Source organism: Oncorhynchus nerka, linkage group LG6 (assembly GCF_034236695.1).
Source record: "Oncorhynchus nerka isolate Pitt River linkage group LG6, Oner_Uvic_2.0, whole genome shotgun sequence".
Classification (NCBI taxonomy): Eukaryota; Metazoa; Chordata; class Actinopteri; order Salmoniformes; family Salmonidae; genus Oncorhynchus; species Oncorhynchus nerka.
The window spans coordinates 66243130-66267928 of NC_088401.1; the positions used below are offsets into that span (position 1 = coordinate 66243130).

Below are 24799 nucleotides of genomic sequence, written 5' to 3' on the forward strand. Positions count from 1 at the left end.
GGACTCTAACCCGGAAGCTTATAAGAAATCCCGCTATGCCCTCCAACGAATCATCAAACAGGCAAAGCGACAATACAGGACTAAGATTGAATCGTACTACACCGGCTCCGACGCTCGTCGGCTGTGGCAAGGCTTTCAAACTATTAAAGACAAATGGAAGCACAGCCGAGAGCTGTCCAGTGACACGAGCCTACCAGACGAGCTAAATAACTTCTATGCTCGCTTCGAGGCAAGTAACACTGAAACATGCATGAGAGCATCAGCTGTTCCAGAAGACTGTGTGATCACACTCTCCACAGCCGATGTGAGTAAGACCTTTAAACAGGTCAACATTCACAAGGCCGCAGGGCCAGACGGATTACCAGGACGTGTACTGTGAGCATGCGCTGACCCAACTGGCAAGAGTTTTCACTGACATTTTCAACCTCTTCCCGTCCGAGTATGTAATACCAACATGTTTTAAGCAGACCACCATAGTCCCTGTGCCCACGAACAGTAAGGTAATTGCCTAAATGACTACTGACCCGTAGCACTCACATCTGTATCCATGAAGTGCTTTTATAGACTAGTCATGGCTCACATCAACACCATCATCCCAGAAATCCTAGACCCACTTCAACCTGGATATCGTACCAACAGATCCACAGATGATGCAATCTATATTGCACTCCACACTGCCCTTTCACACCTGGACAAAAGGAACACCTATGTGAGTGCTATTCATTGACTACAGCTCAGTGTTCAACACCATAGTGCCCTCAAAGCTCATCACTAAGCTAAGGACCCTGGGACTAAACACCTCCCTCTGCAACTGGATCCTGGACTTCCTGAAGGGTAGGTAACAACTCATCCGCCATGCTGATCCTCAACACGGGGGCCCCTCAGGGGTGCGTGCTCAGTCCTATCCTGTACTCCCTGTTCACTCATGATTGCACGGCCAGGCACGACACCAACACCATCATTAAGTTTGCTGATGACACAACAGTGTTAGGTCTGATCACCGACAATGATGAGACAGCCAATAGGGAGGAGGTCATAGACCTGACCGTGAGGTGCAAGGACACAACCTCTCCCTTAAGCTGTTGCTTCTACTCGGGACGCTTGCGTCCCAACTAGAGCTCTGGAAATGCAAATGCGCTACGCTAAATGCTAATAGTATTAGTTAAAACTCAAAAGTTCATTAAAATACACATGCAGGGTATCGAATTAAAGCTACACTCGTTGTGAATCCAGGCAACAAGTCAGATTTTTAAAATGCTTTTCGGCGAAAGCATGAGAAGCTATTATCTGATAGCATGCAACACCCCAAAAGACCCACAGGGGACGTAAACAAAATAATTAGCATTTCGGCGTTACACAAACCGCACAATAAAATAGAAAACATTCATTACCTTTCACCATCTTCTTTGTTGGCACTCCTAGATGTCCCATAAACACTATTTGGGTCTTTATTTCGATTAAATCGGTCCATATAAAGCCTAGATATCGTTATATGTAGACTGTGTGATAAACGAAAAAAACATCGTTTCAAAACGTAACGTCATTTTTTAAAATTCAAAAAGTCGACGATAAACTTTCACAAAACACTTCGAAATACGTTTGTAATGCAACTTTAGGTATTAGTAAACGTTAATAAGCGATAAAATTCATCAGGAGGCGATGTAAAGATCATTAGCTGTCCGTCTGGAAAAATGTCCGGCTAGAAACTCAACGAAAATATCCGGTCCTAGACCGGAGGAGATACGGTGTCCTGTATGTGTTTGACCAAGAAAAAACTCGAAGGGAAATGACAAGACTCTAGACACCGTGTGGAAGCTGTAGGTACTGCAACCTCAGTCAATTAATTGTGGTTCACGTTTATCATGGGTTCAAGTAGCGCATGGATATATTTTCCCATTTTCAGTGATCAGTTTTTCCTGTGCTTTTCGATGTAAATGCCGTTCTGGTAAAGCCACAGCAGTGATTTAACCAGTTTTTTAAACGTCTGAGTGTTTTCTATCCACACAGACTAAGCAAATGCATATACTATATTCCTGGCATGAGTAGCAGGGCGCTGAAATGTTGCGCGATTTTTAACAGAATGTTCAAAAAAGTAGAGGGTCGACTTAAGAGGTTAATGTGTGACCAAGACAAAGGAAATGATTGTGGACAACAGGAAAGTAGTACTGCACGGCAAGTAGTCCTGCACGGCAAGTAGTACCGGAGCGCCAAGTCTAGGTCCAATAGGCTTCTAAACAACTTCTACCCCCAAGCCATAAGACTCCTGAACAGCTAAACAAATGGCTTCCCAGACTATTTGCACCCCCCCCCCCCCTCTTTTACGCTGCTGCTACTCTGTTATTATCTATGCATAGTCACTTTAGTAACTCTACCTACATGTACATATTACCTCAATTACCTCAACCCTGGTTCCCCTGTACATTGACTCTATACCGGTACCCCCTGTATATAGCCTCACTATTGTTATTTACTGCTGCTCTTTAATTATTTGTTGTTCTTATCTCTAACTTTTTGTGGAGTATTTTCTTAAAACTGCATTGTTGGTTAAGGGCTTGTAAGTAAGCATTTCACTGTAAGGTCTGCTGTATTCGGCACATGTGACAAATACAATTTGATTTGATTTTAAATAATAAAGAACAGCAGAATGAGGGTAGAGTGAGTGCATAGTCATGGTCTGCCCCAAAGCTAGTAGCAGTAGGTAGCTGGTGTGTAAAAACAAAGTTCCTTGCTAACTGAGTTCCTCACACTCAAACCATATTAAGAAAAACAGTGTACTACATTCTAAGAATGTGGTCTGGTCTGGGGCTTATAGTTCCAGACGACTACAAATGAACCTCCAAGAATCAACAATCAACATAATTTGGTTTGTGTTCCGCCGCCGTACATCTCTAACTGGAGATCACAGCTTGTCTGGAGCTAAGCCTCCATCTGTCCCCCTGCTCCTCCAGCAGACAGTCTCCACACTCCTCCAGCAGACTGTCTCCAGCAGACAGTCTCCACGCTCCTCCAGAAGACTGTCTCCACGCTCCTCCAGAAGACTGTCTCCACACTCCTCCAGCAGATTGAGATGGAAATGAAAATGATCACTGAGTGCTTTAAGAAGAATGAAGAACGTAGTGCGCGTTTCAGTGTGTTTAAGCCTCTGAGTGTGTGTGTGTGTGTTTGAGCCTCTGAGTGTGTGTGTATGAGTGTGAGATAGAGAGAAGACCCTTGTGGCTAGGAGTCACGTTTTGATGCCAGCCCCTCATATGATGATGTCACGTCTGTGCGCAGGGAGTGAACACGCCATTGGAGTGTCACGGGTAGAAGGGGGGAGGAGGGGAATGGGGAGTAACACTAAGAGGCTAGGACAGGAACAGCTCTCCCCCCATCCATTTAAGAGGCACTCCAGGGACAGAAAGAGATGAGATGAGGATCACATACACACACCCACACACTATCCTTCTGTACCTAGTTTAAAGACCTTCCGTGTGTCTTGTCAAAGTACAACAAAATGTTACTTGCTAACAAAAACTGAAATATAACATTCCGTTTTCTTACAAGTAAAATATCCACTCTTCAAAATCTTCACCACAAAATAAGTAGGCTAACAATGCCATGTGTACTTCTGAGGCAAGCAGCAGCAACAATATTGACAACCTGCAAAAAAAAAAAAATCCAACTTACTTCAATGCAAGGAAATCATGGCAGTTTTCAGTGTCTGAAGATAAATATTTTCCTTATTCCTGTGCCAACTTCATGGGTTGATGGTCATTTCCCTAAGCTACAGTTAGACCTGACAGTCTTGTCTTCTTGCCTTTGACACAGTGCAAGATGAAGGACTGGAGTGTGAAGCTCCAAATATGTTGCCTTTCTAGGCAGTCTCATTTATCACGCACTAACACCACTAGCACTCAGCAGTCCCTGTCCATAAATCAGCCAGGTACAGGTATCATAAGCTCTGTCATCGAAGGGAGACCGCTATGGAAGAAAGTGAGGAAAGCTGTACTTTACTTACAGAATGTAGGTATAATGCATTATGAAGAAGCTATAATGCATTGCAAGACTTGTCATCATCAGGTTCAGGTATCATCTGCTCTGCCATAGCAAGGCTATAGCTGAAGGCTATAATGCATTATGAAGCCGTTATAAAATGCAAAGTAAGACTTGTCATCATCAGGTTCAGGTATCATCTGCTCTGCCATAGCAAGGCTATAGCTGAAGGCTATAATGCATTATGAAGCCGTTATAAAATGCAAAGTAAGACTTGGTTTTAACCCCTTTATAACGTCTAATCTCAGAATGATTCTCACAAGAACAAAAACATTTGAAAGTAACTTCCCAGTGTTTCCAGATTTCTATGAAATATGACCTATAATTAATTACAATATTAGTGAAATAGTTTTCCTTCCAAAAAAAGGTAATTAAGCATGTTAAAAAGCTTTTAACATGCTTTTCTGTGGGTGTAATCCAACAACAGAATGGTGTGGGCGTATACCGGTCATTAAAAATATGAATGTGAATAAACCACAGATTGGCCAGCTCATCCTCTTCAGGCAATGACATCATCATTTATGAGGAGATAGCAAGTATTTTGGAAAATATTTTTGAAACTGAGATTCAAGTTTGAGGTGTTTTTTTTTTTTAAGTGTTTTTTTCTACAATTTATGCTTTGGCCCCAAATATGTGTATAGGATGGGTAAACAATATTATTTGGGTATGAGTGAAGAGAATATAGAATAATAGAAGATTTTCAAAGGACAGTTACTTTAAGTTAGAGGGAAATGAACTGTCTCATAATAAATCATTATACAAGTCAGCTGAAGGGTTGCCCAAATTAAATGAACACTTGGTAAAAATAACACTTGGTTAAGTGTTACCAAAATTACAGGTGATACTCTGTGATTAGATCAGGAAAATAGACATTTAAACAGGGGTTGGTAAAAACCACAGTTTGTACTCATACTAATAAAATAGGCACCAGTCAATGATAAAGATGACACATCTTTCAGAAATCAGTGTATATAACAAAGTGGTTATTATTTTGTGTGATATTCCATTACATACTTTAGTCAGGAACAGTGTGCATAACCATTCAAATGTTTATTCCTTATGGATAAAAATAAACGTAAAGATGCTACAAATATATTTTTCAAGCCAATAAAAACCCAGTCAAGGTGAAGGTCGAGGGTAGGCAGGGCCATGGTATCATACATCACGGCAACATTGTTACTTTATATTTTCTTTATTCATCATGTCATCATTTTACAAATTACAATATGAAGGACTAACAAAATGTATTTATTTATGTGGCAGCATTGTACTATTTGGAAGTCATTCACTCGCTTTCTGTGGCAAGGCAGCATTCATGAAATTCAAATCAAACCATTCCGTAGCTTAGCAGAATAATAGAAAGTTAAAGTGCACCATCAACAAGTGTGAACGTTGATCCAAACATTCACTCTCTTCCTGATTGAGCTAGTAATCAATTGACACCAAATGAATGGCACCTAATAGTTTTGCAAGCCTCTGTCTCCTCAATGACTTGCACAATTCAGACTTTCCTAACAATAATTTAACTTTCATGTCGATAAGAGACGTATTAGTTAAGCATGTACTTAATATGGAAACCGTAGTGCAGATCTCAAGTAAGAATACCAAAAATACAGGGTGAGCATGAGATGGTTTGGCCCAGTCAGGGGATCCTTTAATACCACTGGTGGTCCAGTCCCTTTACAGGTTACTGTTGCCACCTGCAACACTGTTGCTACTCTCTATGCATACACAGCACACATTTATCACCCAACAGCACAAGGGAAATAGCTTGGTCCCAGATCTGTTTGTGCTGCTTAGCTGAGAGTTGGCTATTCAGCACTAACAGATCTGGGACCAGGCTACAGGGGAAAATGCAATAATCACAAATGGGGAAAGTAGCTTTAGTCTCTGATTTCATTGTACCAGTAAATCAAGAATGAGATATCCATCTTCAATTTCAAATCAAATACAGTCAATCTATGATATATTAATTTCCAAAATGCATAAAATGACATTCTAGTATGTGTTATCACAATTTTCAATTTTTGGACTTCCTGCAGTCAAATTACCTAGTGGCCTCATGGGTGGAATGTTATAAATATTATTCATAATTTATTCATTATTCATAATTAATAAACGTCTTTATTTTTTTCATGCCAAAACTCGGTGTTTCTATTCGAGCATTTTTTATTTAATATTTCAGTTTTCTCTGATGTATATAAAGTTAATATTAGGATGCAGATTCAAAATGTTATACAACTCTATATCTGATTTGGAACAGGTGTATACTATTGTTTCAAAGTAGTATTACTTTAAAACTACCAAGAAACACTCTGCATGACCCTGAATTAGCCCACTGCAGTAAAAGGTAAATGTAACTATGGACTTGTTTTAAGAGTTGGCTACCAGGGAAAAATCAAGATTTCATTCTGTACAAGCTGAACTATAATTTCACTTGACTAGGAAAGATATATTTTTATTTGTTAAATACAAAAACAATACAACAAAACTGAGTATTCAGTCACCATTCTGTAACAGTTGTTGTAAAAAACAAAAACAGAAGCATTGCACTTAACGCAGACTCACACGTAACTTATGGAATTGGGGTTACAAATGAAACACCTTGGGTGTGGGCTCACAACACATCGAGTGTTAAGAAAATAGTGTGTTTCTTACTGTGTAATGGTGAAACAGAATACAAAGGGAGATTTTTTACTAGAAAAAGCAAATCAGTGCCTTTGGCAGTGCTGGATTTTCCACAGTGGGGATCTCTAGTGTATATGAAGCCAAAGCTATGGCAAATACACTCCTTCATGAACACGGTACCCTTTCTGTTTCTCTCTGCATCCCAAATGGTATCCTATTCCCTATTCCAATGTAGTGCACTACTTTTGACCAGGGCCCATAGGGCTCCAGTCAAAACTAGTACACTATGTAGGGAACAGTGTGCCTCTGTGTAACTTACCACCCCAATCTTACATATTAACTGAATAGGACTCATCACATTTCATGAATATGCACACTTCTCCCAGGCAACTCTCATGAACATTGCACCGTATGAATAGATGAAATTGATGAAACTTGGGCCTGTGAGGCTTCTAAGACGAGGGTTGCAACAAACCGACTCATCATGCACCACGTTGGGAGACTGTTAAAACAGCAAATCTTCATCTATTCAGTCATAAGTCAAGCAAAGCCACTGCATTCCTCCCAAGCTTCTGTTCCGATCACTGGGAAAGGCATGATATTCTGCACACAGTTTTGCCAGCAGTGATATGGCATAATTGAGACATGACGTTATGACGAGCATTTACTCACGCCATAAGCAGTAGGTCAAGGGAGGGTATGTGGAGGCTTCCCTTACTAAGACAGCCACCATGTTGTCAGCATAGACCCTCAATGTATTCCACTGGGTACGGTTTCCTTGTGGGGGAAAGCGACCATTTCTCTCGCATCTGCTTACTGCTCAGACATGGAAGGGACAAGCATGCTCTAGGCACACACTGTGAATGTGGGAATTAATCCGTGCAAAAAAATAAGGAAAAGAGGGGGAAAAAAATCTCAAATGGCTCCTAATGTGAGCACATTGCTCAGAGCTTTATTTTCCTTGCGGTCGACTGAATGCTCAAACTAGCCTTTATGCAGTCTATTTTTTTCCCTTTCATATGACCATTTTGTTTCGTATGACATCTTGTCAAATGAGTGTGAAGTCCGGGCAGGTTATGCTGCGATTAGGAAACTGCTAGTAACGGGAAAGCTCTTAGCACTGACATCAAGAAACAAGGCCTTTCATAACACAGCCACAAAAAACATGGGAAAGAAATATGAACACAATAAAAACGATTTGAAAGGGTTTCACAATTTCAATAGAATGTTAGCCCCCCTCCTTAGAACCCATGCACGTCTTTCCCTCCCTGACAAGCTAAAGGCTTAGCATGCTAAAACCACTAAGACATTTAGAAGTTTAACTGGAGAAGACAGGCTAATGTTTTAGCATGCTAGTTAGCTATTCAGGAGCTCGACTGGCTCGTGTAGTCTACTGCTCAATGAAAGCGGTTGTCACTATTTACCACAGCCACAAAATAATACCCCCCCCCCTATTTTTTTATTTTATTTTTTACAAATTCTCATCTTAAAAAGTGATTTTATACCTTAATTCTAACTTTAACCACACTGCTAACCTTAAGCATAAACCTAATCCTGACCTTAAATTAAGACCAAGAAGCACATTTTTTCCCCCCATGTATTTTTACGATTGCCAATTTGGACTTTGTGCTTGTGCTATCTAGTGGAAACCAGCCTTTTGCTGAGGCATACTGTACCGTGCCTTCAGAAAGTTTTGTTGTGTTACAGCCGGAATTTAAAATGGACGACGTTGAGATTTTCTGTCACTTGCCTACACACAATACCCTATAATGTCAAAGTGAAATTGTGTTTTTAGAAATGTTTACAAAATCATAAAAATGTAAAGCTGAAATGTCTTGAGTCAATAAGTATTCAACCCCTTTGTTAAGGCAAGCCTAAATAAGTTCAGGAGTAGAAATGTGCTTAACAAGTCACATAATAAGTTGCATTGACTCACTTTGTGTGCAATAATTGTGTTTAACATGGTTTTTGAATAACTACTTAATCTCTGTTCCTCACACATACAATTATCTGTAAGGTCCCTCAGACGAGCAGTGAATTTCAAACACAGATTCAAAAATGGGATGTCTTCCAATGCCTCGCAAAGAAGGGCACCTATTGGTAGATGGGTAAAAAAAACTCAGTTCCTAACTCAGTTGCCAGAGAGGAAGGAAATCGCTGAGGGATTTCACCATGAGGCCATTGGTGAATTTTAAACTGTTCCAGAGTTGAATAGCTGTGATAGGAGAAAACTGAGGATGGATCAAGAACACTGTAGTTACTCCACAATACTAACCTAAACGACAGAGTGAAAAGAAGAAAGCCTGTACAGAATAAAAATATTCCAAAATGCATCCTGTTTGCAATAAGGCACTAAATTAAAACTGCAACAAAATATGGCAAAGAAATTAACTTTATGTCCTGAATAGAAAGCATTATGTTTGTGGCACTCAATGTGTATCACTCTTCATATTTTCAAGCATGGTGGTGGCTGCATCATGTTATGGCTATGCTTGTCATTGGCAAGAACTAGGGCAGTGTTTCCAAAACCTGGTCCTCCAGTACCCCCAACAGTACACTTTTTATTGTAACCCTGGACAAGCACACCTGATTCAATTTGTCAACTGCATTGATTATTGTATTTTTTACATTTAAATTGAAAACATGGCTCAAATCAATCCAAACCTCGACACATGAGTTATCTGTGCTCAATTATCTGAGTGGCCTAGTTACAGTTTTGACTTAAATCAGCTTGAAAATGTATGGCAAGACTTGAAAATGGCTGTCTAGCAATGATCAACAACCAACATGACAGAGCTTAAATAATTGTTTTGAGAATGATGTGCAAATATTGTACAATCCAGGTGTGCAAAGCTCTTAAAGACTTACCCAGAAAGACTCAGTTGTAAGGTGTAACATGTATTGACTCAGGGGTGTGAATACTTATGTAAATTAGATATCTGCATTTCATTTTCAATACATGTGCAAAAATATCTAAAAACATGTTTAGCACACTAAGGAATTTGACATCTCTGGGAGAAAAACAAAAAACAATGAATATGATGCTTTCTCTACCACAACATATGGAGAATTCAGTCATATACTCTAAAGATCACTGATGCATATTTACAGTTCTGTATCCTTGTTGTGAGACATATTATGCATAATATTATCGGATTAATTCGGGGGAAAATACTCTTTCACAAATAAAGGGGTTCACACCAATTCACTGTTCACGCCAGAGTTAATTGCTGTATGTGTTGAATAAAAGCGGAATAGAGAAAGAAAGCTTTGTTAGATGTGGTTAGTCAGAATACACTAGAGGTCAGTCCTCACTGGAGAGATGTCTGTTCTCACTGCATCCATTCGGAAGTACATGACCAGAGATGAGAGGACAGGTGTGGCAGTTTTTAGGAGGGTTGGGTTGTCTGACAGATATAGTGAAGTTCTGTGAGCCTATATGACAATTTGAGCAACCAAGTACAGTTTTTTTTCTCTCCCCAAAACAACCAAAGCTTTAGACAGTCATGTACAGGCAAAGCCATGACAAAGTAGATAATAAATATGTAAGGCAGTCAGACCAACAGTATGACTATTGAATATCCTGTGTGATGATGTCCTGTTCTTGTTTTCTCAGTTACTCTTAGGTTCTTTAGGGGCCTTTTGTTTTATTCAAGACCTGGCAGTGTGTGTGTGTGTGCGTGTGCGTGTGTGTGTGTGTGCCACGCAGCTGGGGTCCATCCCTCCTACTAGACGTCCTCAGATTCTCCTCGCAGGCCTCTTTGGCACTTATCTAACGTCTTCTGGTAGGCGCGGGCCATCATCGAGCCTGGGGGTTTCCATTGTGGCGCGACCGAGACCTTTCCAGGACCGGGCGGCGGGTGTCTGAAGAGAGAGAGACAGAAAATAAGAAAGAGCGAGAGGGAGATGGAGAGCGAGAGAGGGAAAAAAAGAGAACAGGAAAGTGTTGTTAGAGTCATAGTAACACAAAGAGGGTGTGAGGGGTAGGAGAGGAGGAGGGAGAGAAACATCAATAACAGAACCCAAGCTGATTAAGAAGACAGCAGCATGGTGGAGGGGAAGAGACAAGAGGGGCCTGGAGTGGCGGTGCCTGCGTCTAGTGTCATAATAACTGCCAAGGAAGAGCACAAACACAGCACACAACACACATAGTGAGCGAGTGAGCAGGGGAGAGAGAGAGAGAGATAGAGTGCGAGTGAACAGGGGAGATGAGGAGATCAGAATTACCATAATTAGGCAGATAGCCGCTAATTATCAAAATCCAGAAAAGAGCTGTTCAATTCTACAACCACCTAAAAGGAAGCAATTCCCAAACCTTCCATAACAAACAATCCCCTACAGAGAGATGAACCTGGAGAAGAGTCCCCTAAGCAAGCTGGCCCCGGGGCTCTCTAGAATAAACAGACCCCACAGAGGCCCAGGACAGCAACACAATAAGACCCAACCAAATCATGAGATAACAAAAAGATAATTACTTGACACATTGGAAAGAATTACCGAAAAAACTGAGCAAACTAGAATGCTATTTCACCCTAAATAGAGAGTACACAGTGGCAGAATACCTGACCACTATGACTGACCCAGTCAATTAAGGAAAGTTTTGACTATGTACAGACTGAGCATAGCCTTGCTATTGAGAGAGGCCACCGTAGGCAGACCTGGCTCTCAAGAGAAGACAGGCTATCTGCACACTACCCACAAAATGAGGTGGAAACTGTGCTGCACTTCCTAACCTCCTGCCAAATGTATGACCATATTAGATACACATATTTCCCTCAGATTAAACAGAGGCACAAAGAATTAAAAAACAAATCCAATTTTGATACACTCCCATATCTTTTGGGTGAAATACCACAGTGTGCCATCACAGAAGCATTATTTGTGACCTGTTGTCGCAAGAAAAGGGAAACCAGAGAAGAACAAACACCATTGTAAATACAACCCATATTTATGTTTATTTATTGTCCCTTTGTACTTTAACTATTTGCACATCGTTACAACACTGTATATAGACATAATATAACATTTGAAATGTCTCTATTCCATTGGGACTTATGTGAGTGTAATGTTTACTGTTCAATTTATATTGTTTCACTTATCTTGCTTCACTTGCTTTGGCAATGTAAACATATGTTTCCAATGCCAATAAAGCCCTTCGAATTGAATTGAGAGAGAAGGAGTGAGTAGGGGAGAGAGAGAGAGAGTTATTTAGAAGGGGAGAGCGAGTGAGAATGAGTGACTGAGTGAGCAGGGGAGAGAGAAAGAGTGATCAGGGGAGAGGGAGAGAGAGAGAGTGAGTGAGCAGGGGAGAGAGAGGGAAAGAGCGAGAGATCGCGAGTGAGCATGGAGAGAGATTTTTTTATTTCATTTTATTGTTTATTTCACTTTTGTTTATTATCTTTTTCACTTGCTTTGGCAATGTAAACATATGTTTTCCATGCCAATAAAGCCCTTAAGTTTAATTGAAATTTAATTGAGAGAGAGAGCGCAAGTGAGCAGGGGAGAGGGAGAGAGCAGTGGAGAGGGAGAGAGAGCGAGAGCAGGAGAGCGGGAGAGAGAGAGAGAGAGGGAGAGAGAGAGGGAGAGAGAGGGAGAGAGAGAGAGAGGGAGAGAGAGAGAGAGAGGGAGAGAGAGAGAGAGAGAGAGAGGGGGAGAGAGAGAGAGAGAGAGAGAGAGAGAGAGAGAGAGAGAGGGAGAGAGAGAGCGAGAGAGAGAGGGAGAGAGAGAGAGAGAGAGAGAGAGAGAGAGAGAGAGAGAGAGAGAGAGAGAGAGAGAGAGAGAGAGCGGGCGGGAGAGCGGGAGAGAGAGAGAGAGAGAGAGAGAGAGAGAGAGAGAGAGAGAGAGAGAGAGAGAGAGTGAGCAGGGGATAGGCAGAGAGTGAGCAGGGGATAGGCAGAGAGTAAGTAGGGGAGAGGAAGAGAGAGAGTGCGAGTGAGCAGGAGAGAGAAATATAGAGCGAGTGAGCATGAGAGAGAGATATAGAGCAAGTGAGCAGGAGAGAGAGCTAGAGAGTCAGTGAGCAGGGGAGACAGAGAGAGCTAGAGCGAGTGAGTGAGCAGTAGAGAGAGAGGGATAGTGATAGAGCAGGGGAGAGGGAGAGAGCGAGCGAGCAGGGGAGACGGAGAGAGAGCGAGCAGGGGAGACGGAGAGAGAGCGAGAGAGTGAGCAGGGGAGAGAGCGAGAGAAAGAGGTTTCCTTTGGTTAGTTTCAGACAGGCATGATGAGGTGCGTTGTTGTTCATTTCAGTCTTCCAATATTTCCGTAAGAGGTTTCACTCCGGCTGCCCCTGTGAGCCAACCAGTTAGAACACTTTGGGTAGGCTGCGTCGGCCCACTCTCACCTCTCCATAATAGAGTTATACAAACACCTCCTCCCCTCCAAAAGGCCAACTGTGGCTGCCCATGGCTACTCATGGCACCGGTCCCGCCATGCAAGGTGGCAGGTGGGTTGAGCGGCACTGGATGGCCAGGAAGCGAGGTATCCACGGAAACAAGGTAGCTAGCGACGCCCACACGAGCCTCCCCTGGCGGTCTCCAAATCTGGCGCTGCCATGGTGGTGCCCATTACTCAGTGCCAGCTGTGGGGTGCCAGGCGTCCCGGGCTGGGCGTTGTTTAATGGCGCCAGCTCCATCCATCACGTCAGGTAATGAGCTAAGAGTGATTGTGACGGCGGCGGTGTGCATATGTCTCCACCACCAGGATTCCCAACAGACGCCTCAGATGGAGGGAGAACATGCAGATGGTGCACAGGAGGAGAGGGGGGAGAAGGATGGAGGAGAGAGAGTTGTGAGGGGGTAACAGATAGGGACAGAGTAAAAAAAGAGAAAGAGAGTGGGAGAGGGAGAGAAAGAAAGCAAAGCAGATATAAAAGAGAGAGTTAGGAACCTAGAGATAGAAAAGAGAGCAAGCGAGAGAGAGCGAGAGCGAGATAGTGAGAGAGAGAGAGAGATAGAAAAGAGAGCAAGCGAGAGAGAGCGAGAGCGAGAGAGAGATAGTGAGAGAGAGAGAGAGAGAGAGAGAAAAGAGAGCAAGCGAGAGAGAGCAAGAGCGAGAGAGAGATAGAAAGAGAGAGAGAGAGAGAGATAGAAAAGAGAGCAAGCGAGAGAGAGAGAGAGAGATAGAAAGAGAGAGCAAGCGAGAGAGAGCGAGAGAGAGAGAGAGAGCGAGGCAGAGAAATCCAGAGAGATAGACTGTATATGCATGGAAAGCGAGAGTTGTGCTATATGCTTCTTGTTGCATTGAGTTGGTGAAAGTTATAGCCTGCGATCTTCTGAACTTGGCATGCTCCGTATTGCAAAGAACATCTGAGTGACAATCCTCAATCACCCTCTCTTTCATCCATTCCATCTTCAAAAACGCTTCCAAGGGTTTCAACGTGCCTGAGGGGCATGCTCAAACTCCTTTCGCAGGCGCCAAATGTTCCACGCAAACCACCACCAATGTTAAAAAAACGGGAGACCAAGGAAGAACTTATAAAATCCCGAAAACCTCCATGTCCGATTTCTCGCCTTTGCCATTTGCAATTCCAATCAATGTGACCTCATTTCGGGGCGATAGTTCGCCTTTAACGTTGAGCCCATCAGAACAGCAGTGCTTGGAGAATACAGTTCTCCTCCCTTTAATACTGGGGTCAGAATTGACTGTATCTATTACCAGACGTGGGAGGGAGAAGAGGAGGAGGAGAGAGGAGAGATGAAAGACAAAAGGGAGAGGGACTGGGCATGGCCAAGAGATGAAGAGGAGGATGGAGCAAGAAAAAAGAAACATTTCACCACTTCCAGGAAATTATTTTCGTCTTCGGTTTGGAATTGCTTTGAAGATTTGAAGTTATACATTATGTGCTAAAGACTAAAAGATGTTCTTGAACTTGTTTGGTACGGCAAACAACCGGCCATTGTGTGAGGAAGGTTGACATTGGAAATGCACAAGTTAAATTGAAACTACTTCGTTAAGGTCGACATGAAGAGACTTGAACATCTTCTTGAACTTGTTCATTAGAGTGAAGAACCAGCCACTGATTGTAGAAGGTGGAAATAGGAAATGGTTCAAACCATCACCGCAAGTTGAATGCCAACGACTGTTCTAAGGTCGTCATAACGAGAAACAAAACATCTTCAAGAGAATCAAACATCTTAAAATTATTTGGTGCATTGTTTGCCAGCCATTGAGTGCAGAAATTAAAACAAAAAATGCAAACCATTACCAGAAAAGAATGCCTTTTCATTCAGGAGATCGCACAAGAGTTTTAAAATAACATGGGTAATGGCATCAAGCCTATTGTTAAAGGTATGGGGAAGCTTGTACTTCCTTCACTCACGCCGCCAAACTTACCCTAGTAAAACTGACTATCCTACCGATCCTCCACTTCGGCGATGTCATTGACAAAATAGCTTCCAATACTCTGCTCAGCAAACTGGATGCAGTTTATCACAGTGCCATCCGTTTTGTTACTAAAGCACCTTATACCACCCACCACTGCGACCTGTATGCTCTAGTCAGCTGGCCCTCGCTACATATTCGTAGCCAGACCCACTGGCTCCAGGTCATTTACAAGTCCATGCTAGGTAAAGTTCCGCCTTATCTCAGTTCACTGGTCACGATGGCAACACCCACCCGTAGCACGCGCTCCAGCAGGTGTATCTCACTGATCATCCCTAAAGCTAACACCTCATTTGGCCGCCTTTCCTTCCAGTTCTCCGCTGCCTGTGACTGGAACGAATTGCAAAAATCGCTGAAGTTGGAGACTTATCTCCCTCACCAACTTTAAACATCTGCTATCTGAGCAGCTAACCGATCGCTGCAGCTGTACATAGTCCATCAGTAAATAGTCCACCCAATTTATCTACCTCATCCCCATACTGTTTTTATTTATTTACTTTTCTGCTCTTTTGCACACCAGTATCTCTACCTGCACATGACCATCTGATCATTTATCACTCCAGTGTTAATCTGCAAAATTGTAATTATTCGCCTACCTCCTCGTGCCTTTTGCACACAATGTATATAGACTCTTTTTTTCATACTATGTTATTGACTTGTTTATTGTTTACTCCATGTGTAACTCTGTTTTGTTGTCTGTTCACACTGCTATGCTTTATCTTGGCCAGGTCGCAGTTGTAAATGAGAACGTGTTCTCAACTAGCCTACCTGGTTAAATAAAATAAAAAGAAAAAAAGGGAAGAAAAAAAGTGTGCAGTAAAATCAAATGCATATCCCCTTGGAGGATACCTCAGAGTGGAACCATATCCCCTTGGAGGATACCTCAGAGTGGAACCATATCCCCTATGCGGATACCTCCGAGTGGAACCATATCCCCTATGAGGATACCTCCAGGTGGAACCATATCCCCTATGAGGATACCTCTAAGTGGAACCATATCCCCTATGAGGATACCTCAGAGTGGAACCATAACCCCTATGAGGATACCTCCGAGTGGAACCATATCCCCTATGAGGATACCTCCGAGTGGAACCATAACCCCTATGAGGATACCTCCGAGTGGAACCATATCCACTATGAGGATACCTCAGAGTGGAACCATCTCCCCTTGGAGGATACCTCAGAGTGGAACCATCTCCCCTTGGAGGATACCTCAGAGTGGAACCATCTCCCCTTGGAGGATACCTCAGAGTGGAACCATCTCCCCTTGGAGGATATCTCAGATTGGAACCATATCCCCTATGAGGATACCTCAGAGTGGAACCACCGCCCCCCGGAGGATATCTCAGAGTGGAACCATTTGCTTCTCAATAGCCTTTCCAGTTCTTATCGTCCGGTCTAAAACCCCCCCCCAGGTCGCATCATCAGTTCTAAAACCCTTCCAGTTTGCATCATCAATTCTAAAACCCCTCCAGTTCGTATCGTCAGGTATAAAACCCTTCCAGTTCACATCATCAGTTCTAAAACCCCTCCAGTTTGCATCATCAATTCTAAAAACCCTTCCAGTTCGCATCGTCAGGTATAAAACCCTTCCAGTTCACATCATCAGGTATAAAACCCTTCCAGTTCGCATCATCAGGTATAAACGCCCATCTTCCCTCCCCACATCAATCTAGCGACAACAACTGCACAAACAGTGGCCATTACAGCTATTCTCTACACAGAAATTAAAACACTTATCCAACACCCATAGACACACACACTATACAAGGACAACCACACATCAGACAACTTCAATGGTATTTCTGTCTTCTGGTTTTGATGGCTTCCTTTACCTGCTTCTCCCCGAGGCGACATCTTTCAGTTAGTGAAGACACAGAAGCACAAGAGAAGGAGAAAGGAGGAATTGACAAAAGAAGAACATCATTCCTGGTTACAGTGGGGACTTGTCTAGCTCTCACAGAACTTAATTAAATGCAAATGACTGGCATTGTTTCTCGAGTGGTAAAGCAGCGCACCAAGGGGCATGGGTAAAGAGTGACGTACACATCACACACACTCTAAGGGGTGTATCACAATGATCCACACCACAGGGAGACAGCGTCTATAAGCAAAGGGTAATACGAAGTGAGGATGCCAACATGACTAAACAGTTTAACCACGCACGCACGCACACACACACACAGCTCTCGTCTGATTGGCTGAAAGGCGTGCTGAGAAAATGCCATTTCATGTTGTGATGGAGTGATAGGGGAGCTCCCGCATCTCTGGTGCATTCCCTCCAAAAGAGATTAAAACCCATAATGGGTTTTGTGTTACTGTCATCTTTTACTAATTACACAGAATTACATCATCAGCGGGGCCTGTGATCTGAACGCTAAGGGAAAGCCTGTCAGTCATCTATCAAATCCTTCCCAGTAAGACCTTCCAGGGATCCCTATAAACAGAAAGACGATTCAGGATGATGAATGTTAAAGTTCATTACCATCTGGGATAGCCAAGGTTTGGGACAACTACAAAGACACGCTGTTCGTATCCATCAGGGTTAAGAAAACAGTGGATAAGGTAAACATAATCACCATCCTTCTCTTAGGATGAGAAAACATACACAGCAGACCGGGCCTAGGTTCTGTTTCTTCTGGATTGTGATTGAATAGGGTTTTTCTGCATAGTGAATCCTTACTCAAATTATTTGTTGACACACAAGTGCACGCGTCCCATACACACTACCACCCCCCAAAACCCACCCAAACACACACACAATACTTTACATTTCAATGAGACAAACGCAATAAGGGGTAATTAAATATTTTCTGTGCCACATGTCAACACACAGTGTTTACTCCCAGTTCTCTGAGAGTTAGGCTCCCCGCTGCTGCTTCTACAAGAGTATGTGGACACCCCTTCAAATTTGTGCATTCGGCTAATTCAGCCACACCCGTTGTTGACAGGTCTATAAAATAGAGCACACAGCCGTGCAATCTCCATAGACAAATATTGGCAGTAGAGTGGCCTTACTGAAGAGCTCAGTGACTTTCAACGTGGCACCGTCATAGGATGCTTTCCAACAAATCAGTTAGTAAAATTTCTGCCCTGCTAGAGCTGCCCCTGTCATCTCTAAGTGCTGTTATTGTGAAGTGTCAATGTCTAGGAGCAACAACGGTTCTGTGGTAGGCCACACAAGCTCACAGAATGGGACCGCCGAGTGCTGAAGTGCGAAACGTGTAAAAAATCTTCTGACCTCGGTTGGAACCCTCACTACAGAGTTCCAAACTTCCTTTGGAAGCCATGTTAGCACAATAACTGTTCATTGGGAGCTTCATTAAATGGATTTCCGTTGCTGAGCAGCTGCACACAAGCCTAAGATCACCATGTGCAATGCCAAGCGTCGGTTGGAGTGATGTAAAGTTCACCGCCATTGGACTCTGGAGTGGTGGAAAATCGTTGTCTGGAGCAATGAATCACGCTTCACCTTCTGGCAGTCCGACGGACAAATCTGGGTGGAAAATGCTACCTGCCCCAATGCATAGTGCCAACGGTAAAGTTTGGTGGAGGAGGAATAATGATCTGGGGCTGTTTTTCATGGTTCGGGCTAGGCCTCTTAGTTCAAGTGAAGGGAAATCTTAATGCTATAGTATACAATGACATTTCAGATGATTCTGTGCTTTCAACTTTGTGGCAACAGTTTGGGGAAGGCCCTTTCCTGATTCAGCACGACAATACTCCCATGCACAAAGTGTGGTCCATACAGACAGGGTTTATCAAGATCGGTGTGGAATAAATTAACTAGCCTGTACAGAGCCCTGACCTCCTCCCCATCGAACACCTTTGGGATGAATTGAAACACTGACTGCGAGCCAGGCCGAATCACCCTACATCAGTGCCCGAAGGCTCTTGCGGCTGAATGGATGCAAGTCCCTGCCACAATGTTCCAACATCTATTGGAAAGCCTTCCCCTCAAGAGTAGAGGCTGTTATAGCAGCAAAGAAGGGACCAACTCCATATTAATGCCCATGATTTGGGAATGACATTTTTGACGAGCAGGTGTCCACATACTATTGGCCATATAGTGTAACTCTCCCTCGCCTCACCCAGGGCTGGTGGCTGCAGAGTAATGGAGCTCCCAGAAACACCACAAACGAGATATATAAATGGGATGCAGGGGGGAAGAACAGCTATTTATTTGGCTTTCACTTATAGGGTTGCAGGAGCAAAACGACGGTTTGCACCACAACATAGGCTCTTTCAAAGGTAAGATCATTTTTTGGGGATGTGGAAAAACTCGAATCCGACTGAAGGGTAACTTAAGTTTTGGAGGAGGGGATGGGGGAAAGCTGGAGAGAAAGCGGGTGAGAGAGAAAGAGAGAGGGGGAGAAGGAGGAGGAGAGAGTGGAGAGAGAAAGGGGAGAAGGAGAGTGGAAGAGGGGGAGGAGTGGAGGGATGGAGGTCAAAATAACATGGCCAGACTGTGACCCATTAAAATCAGTCTTTAGGTGATCTATCAGTTGCAGGTGAAATGTATAGTCTTACAACACAGACTTAATTTAGGAGGTTTAGGGGATTACTAGGAGCAACCTCCTGCATGACTTTACATTTAGGAGGTTTAGGGGATTGCTAGGGGCAACCTCCTGCATGACTTTATATTTAGGAAGATTAGGGGATTACTAAAAGCAACCTCCTGCATGACTTTACATTTAGGAGGTTTAGGGGATTACTAGGAGCAGCCTCCTGCATGACTTTACATTTAGGAGGTTTAGGGGATTACTAGGAGCAGCCTCCTGCATGACTTTACATTTAGGAGGTTTAGGGGATTACTAGGAGCAGCCTCCTGCATGACTTTACATTTAGGAAGATTAGGGGATTACTAGGAGCAGCCTCCTGCATAACTTTACATTTAGGAAGATTAGGGGATTACTAGGAGCAGCCTCCTGCATGACTTTACATTTAGGAGGTTTAGGGGATTACTAGGAGCAGCCTCCTGCATAACTTTACATTTAGGAAGATTAGGGGATTACTAGGAGCAGCCTCCTGCATGACTTTACATTTAGGAGGTTTAGGGGATTACTAGGAGCAGCCTCCTGCATAACTTTACATTTAGGAATATTAGGGGATTACTAGGAGCAACCTCCTGCATGACTTTACATTTAGGAGGTTTAGGGGATTACTAGGAGCAGCCTCCTGCATGACTTTACATTTAGGAAGATTAGGGGATTACTAGGAGCAGCCTCCTGCATAACTTTACATTTAGGAAGATTAGGGGATTACTAGGAGCAGCCTCCTGCATGACTTTACATTTAGGAGGTTTAGGGGATTACTAGGAGCAGCCTCCTGCATAACTTTACATTTAGGAAGATTAGGGGATTACTAGGAGCAGCCTCCTGCATGACTTTACATTTAGGAAGATTAGGGGATTACTAGGAGCAGCCTCCTGCATGACTTTACATTTAGGAGGTTTAGGGGATTACTAGGAGCAACCTCCTGCATAACTTTACATTTAGGAAGATTAGGGGATTACTAGGAGCAGCCTCCTGCATGACTTTACATTTGTCTGATCAGCTTCTGTTATAGGCATACATTCATTAGCTGCGTGACAGCGTCTGAGAAAATACAGTAGATTGACAGACGTGGAGGGACGCATTATCAATAAAATAGAATTTGAACTGTGTAACAAATATAACACTGTCATATACCGTCCAAGTTGCATTGATTTACGTAAACTCCCTCTGAACATTGCTATCTATTTCCTAACACTAACTCAACAAACAGCTAGAGCTCACTCAAAGCTAGTTTTATTCACACAGCATTTAATTGTTCGAAGGATGTCATGTAAGGCAATGTCTCAAGTCTGGTATTTGGTGAACAAGGCTTTTGAACAAGACCTTTGGTCTTAAGTAATGTCAGTTAAATGAGCATACGGGGCGTCAGGAGATTTGAAGAGATTTGAGGGGTGGGTGTGTGTGCGGTATGTGTGTGTGTTCTTAACATGGTCCGCATCAAACGGAAGAAGGGATCAGAGTGACGTGAGAAAAGAAACACAGACTTACGATCCTGGATAAACATGCTGAGGCAAGATGCTGAAATTCTCCCCACTCTCCAGTTATCTCTCTCTCTCTCTTTTTTCGTTATTTTTCTCTCTCACTCACTTTCTCCCCATCTCTCTCTCTCCGACTGATGCGAGTCATCAGGGACCTGGATGGAGCTAATCTTTGCTTGTCTCTCTCATGTCCGTTTCGTAGATTTCAATCACGCACTGGGTCGTCTGTGATGTAGCACGTTGCTCACCGCACACACACTGATGAATGACCCAGATACTCAATACAACCTATTCTCTCTCCCAACCCCAACAGCCCCTCTCTCACAAATCTACCTTAAGGACTGCATTAAAGTACTGACCGGCCGGGTCCTTTAGCCCCTTATTTGAAAAGATGCAGCATCTTAACTCATTTTGCTACAGGCCTTGCTTTTTCCTTTGCCCACTGCTGTGCCGCTCCACTCCCCACTCACTCCTCCATTGTCCGCTGCCCCCTCTCCCTCGTTCTCTCTCTCCCCTGCTCGCTGTGGCTGAAAGGGGAGTAGGGGCTGAGAGTAATGTCTCTTGACAGCTCGGCACACAATACGGCGCAGGAGAGCTGGAAATCACTACACGTGTCCATAAACAAATGCTTATTTTTAGAGGAAAGAAAGGGTACTAGTTTATCTCCTCAGCGGGACGGCCTTGACAGGTTTGTACCAGGGACAAACAGTAAGACGGGAAAAGAGATAAAAGCTGTGTGTGAATGTGTGTGTGTGTGTCAATCTCAAAAGAAAAGTCCAAACGCCTTCCTCTGCAGCCTAGCTTGTGCTCTGTCCTCTATTTTTGATTGAAAACAACAAGCTTGACAGGCAGCTGGTACTTATGATCTCTCATTGCGCCATCTCACATTCAGAGATCCCTTCTGATATCTGGACTGGAGGTGATTTATTTAGCCACAGAACAATGCTTCCTGGCATTCTTCAGACCCGTCGAGGCAACACACAAACGCACCAAAAAGCAGAAAGATGAAAACGTTCTTGCAATCGATCAAGCGCCAGCGGCAAAACTCTCATTCATGATCATCTTCTCAGTACTAGATTTCAGGAAGCAGTCTTCAAGAAAAAAAACTTCAACTGTGCATCCACTCCTCAAATCGTTAGGGTGCCTTCTCAATGCATGTTTGAGATTCACCACTAGGCTAGCTGTCCGTATTGACAAAAGGCTAGCGTTGGGTTGGGGTATATAATGCTGTGGGGATGCTAGTATGGACAGTGGGTCTTTGGGGGGGGGTCATTAGCAGCCTGAGCCTGCAGCCGGGGGGCAATCTGGGTTTGGAGTCAGCAATGGACACAGATGGGGTCTGGGGCAGCTAGGGCCTTTTCCAGGACAGCAGGTAATCAATCCATCAGGACCCGACACAGGGCTGCCCGAGGGGGACCATCGCTGATGCTCCAAGACTGATTGGGGGCTCGGCAGGAGGCCAGGGTGGGCATCGGGGCCCTAACTGCTCCAGTGAGAACAGAGCTGGGCCGAGCTCAACCACGAGCCAGTAAACTGACCTGGTTCAGCACAGCACAGCTCGGCTTGTCTCCGCCTCGCCACCGCTTGTCATCTGTACCCGTGTGGTAAAGTGGCTGCGGCCAAAAACACACCTTTAACCATAACATATCATTCCATGATACCATAGGCCAACATCAATGAAAACACTTAGAGAAATGGGAGCATCTTTCCCCTTGGTGAAAAAAACACATCACTGTCTCCATTACCTAGAATCCCTCACCATCCAATTCAACCAAATGTCACCACAGAAATATCTGTGAATTGCCTGTAATTATATGTGTGACCTGAATGCATGTATTTATATAAGCAGGCAGAGAGGATAACAGGGACTGTGGAGGAGCCTAATTGCTGCAGACACTCTTGCTCCTGCTGTAGCCGCTTAAACAAGGGTCTAATTCTGAGGCCTGCAGAAAGCACTGCTTTGATTAACAGCTGAATCAGTAGACAGAGGGATAGTTAGACGAATTGATGCTAAGATATAGTTTGACAGACAGATGGGAGTGTAAATGGATGGTTTGGCAGAGTGATAAAGTAAATAGACTGATGGATCACCAAACAAATACAGGAACAAAATGCCCGGTTGTGGAAACAAAAGCCTCGGTGATGATGGGAATGCCAGATAATGCCGGGTTGTGGAAACAAAAACCTCTTGGATGATGCGAACGCCAGATAATGCCGGGTTGTGGAAACAAAAACCTTGGTGATGATGGGAATGCCAGATAATGCCGGGTTGTGGAAACAAAAACCTCTTGGATGATGGGAACGCCAGATAATGCCGGGTTGTGGAAACAAAAGCCTTGGTGATGATGGGAACATCAGATAATGCCGGGTTGTGGAAACAAAAGCCTTGGTGATGATGGGAACATCAGATAATGCCGGGTTGTGAAAACAAAAGCCTTGGTGATGATGGGAACATCAGATAATGCCGGGTTGTGGAAACAAAAGCCTTGTGGATGATGAACATGGATAATGAAAAACAAAAGACCAGATAATGCCGGGTTGTGAAAACAAAAGCCTTGGTGATGATGGGAACAAAAATGCCTTGGTGATGATGGGAACATCAGATAATGCCGGGTTGTGGAAACAAAAGCCTTGTGGATGATGGGAACATCAGATAATGCCGGGTTGTGAAAACAAAAGCCTTGGTGATGATGGGAACATCAGATAATGCCGGGTTGTGAAAACAAAAGCCTTGGTGATGATGGGAACACCAGATAATGCCGGGATGTGGAAACAAAAGCCTTGGTGATGATGGGAACATCAGATAATGCCGGGTTGTGGAAACAAAAGCCTCTGTGATGATGGGAACATCAGATAATGCCGGGTTGTGAAAACAAAAGCCTTGGTGATGATGGGAACGCCAGATAGATCATGATAGATAGATCATATTGATACGAGGGTGGATTGTTGGGGGTTTTGGTGGGGAGATCGATATATTTTTTATTCTATTTGTTTGCCCAAAACGAGAGTTGATTTAGCCGAAATACTTGTTCTGAGGGTGCCTGTTGTTCCCGCTCTGAAGGGGGAGGGGTTCTATGTAGAAATCCATCCTTTTAAACCACACGGTGAGAGAGGACTGACACATATTCATACAAATCCATAACATGACAGTGGGGATTTGAGGGCCCACCCTTAAACTAGCGTAAATCTCTGAGGGAGGTAACGACGCCATTACGATGTGCTAAACTTTGACCTTGGGAAGAGCGCTAAGGGCTGGGGGTTGGTGGTAGGATGAGAGAGGGAGTGGAGTAAAATAATACAACCAGGGATGAATAGGAGGGTAAACACACATAGGCTGTTTACGCACCTATTTGTTGAAGTATATAGTGCTTACACACCTTTTAGACTCCATTTTAGCATCAGCATTCACATTACTCACCGCCCATGAACTCATTGTCATCACATTCATCGATCTTTTCCTTTACTATAATAACTGTAATTCCTGAATAACACCAAACATATCAATATAATAGTCCTACAGTACTGAGCTGATGGGATGCCTACTTTAAGACTCAAAACAAAATGGCTGCCCTGACAACTCAATGCCTCATTACCGTTGGATTCCGTTGATGACCTCAAAATGACAAGACAGGGGCATTGGAGGGTCTGAAAGGGTCCGTCTCCTACTCTGCTGTTCCTTCAGGGACCTGAGGGGGACCAAGCGGGCACCGCGAGACAGCCCTGAGA

General features: G+C 43.6%; 1 protein-coding gene across 6 annotated transcripts in view; it reads right to left on the reverse strand.

Moving 5' to 3' along the window:
- Positions 1 to 5063: 5063 nt before the first annotated feature.
- diaph2 (diaphanous-related formin 2) overlaps positions 5064 to 24799 on the reverse strand; it is a 736531-nt gene continuing 716795 nt past the window's right edge. For all 6 annotated transcript variants that reach the window (XM_029662409.2, XM_029662408.2, XM_029662405.2 and 3 more), the window contains one exon: positions 5064 to 10524. In XM_029662409.2, the coding sequence (XP_029518269.1) occupies positions 10460 to 10524 (65 nt within the window). In that variant the 3' untranslated portion in view covers positions 5064 to 10459. The remainder of the gene's footprint in view (positions 10525 to 24799) is intronic.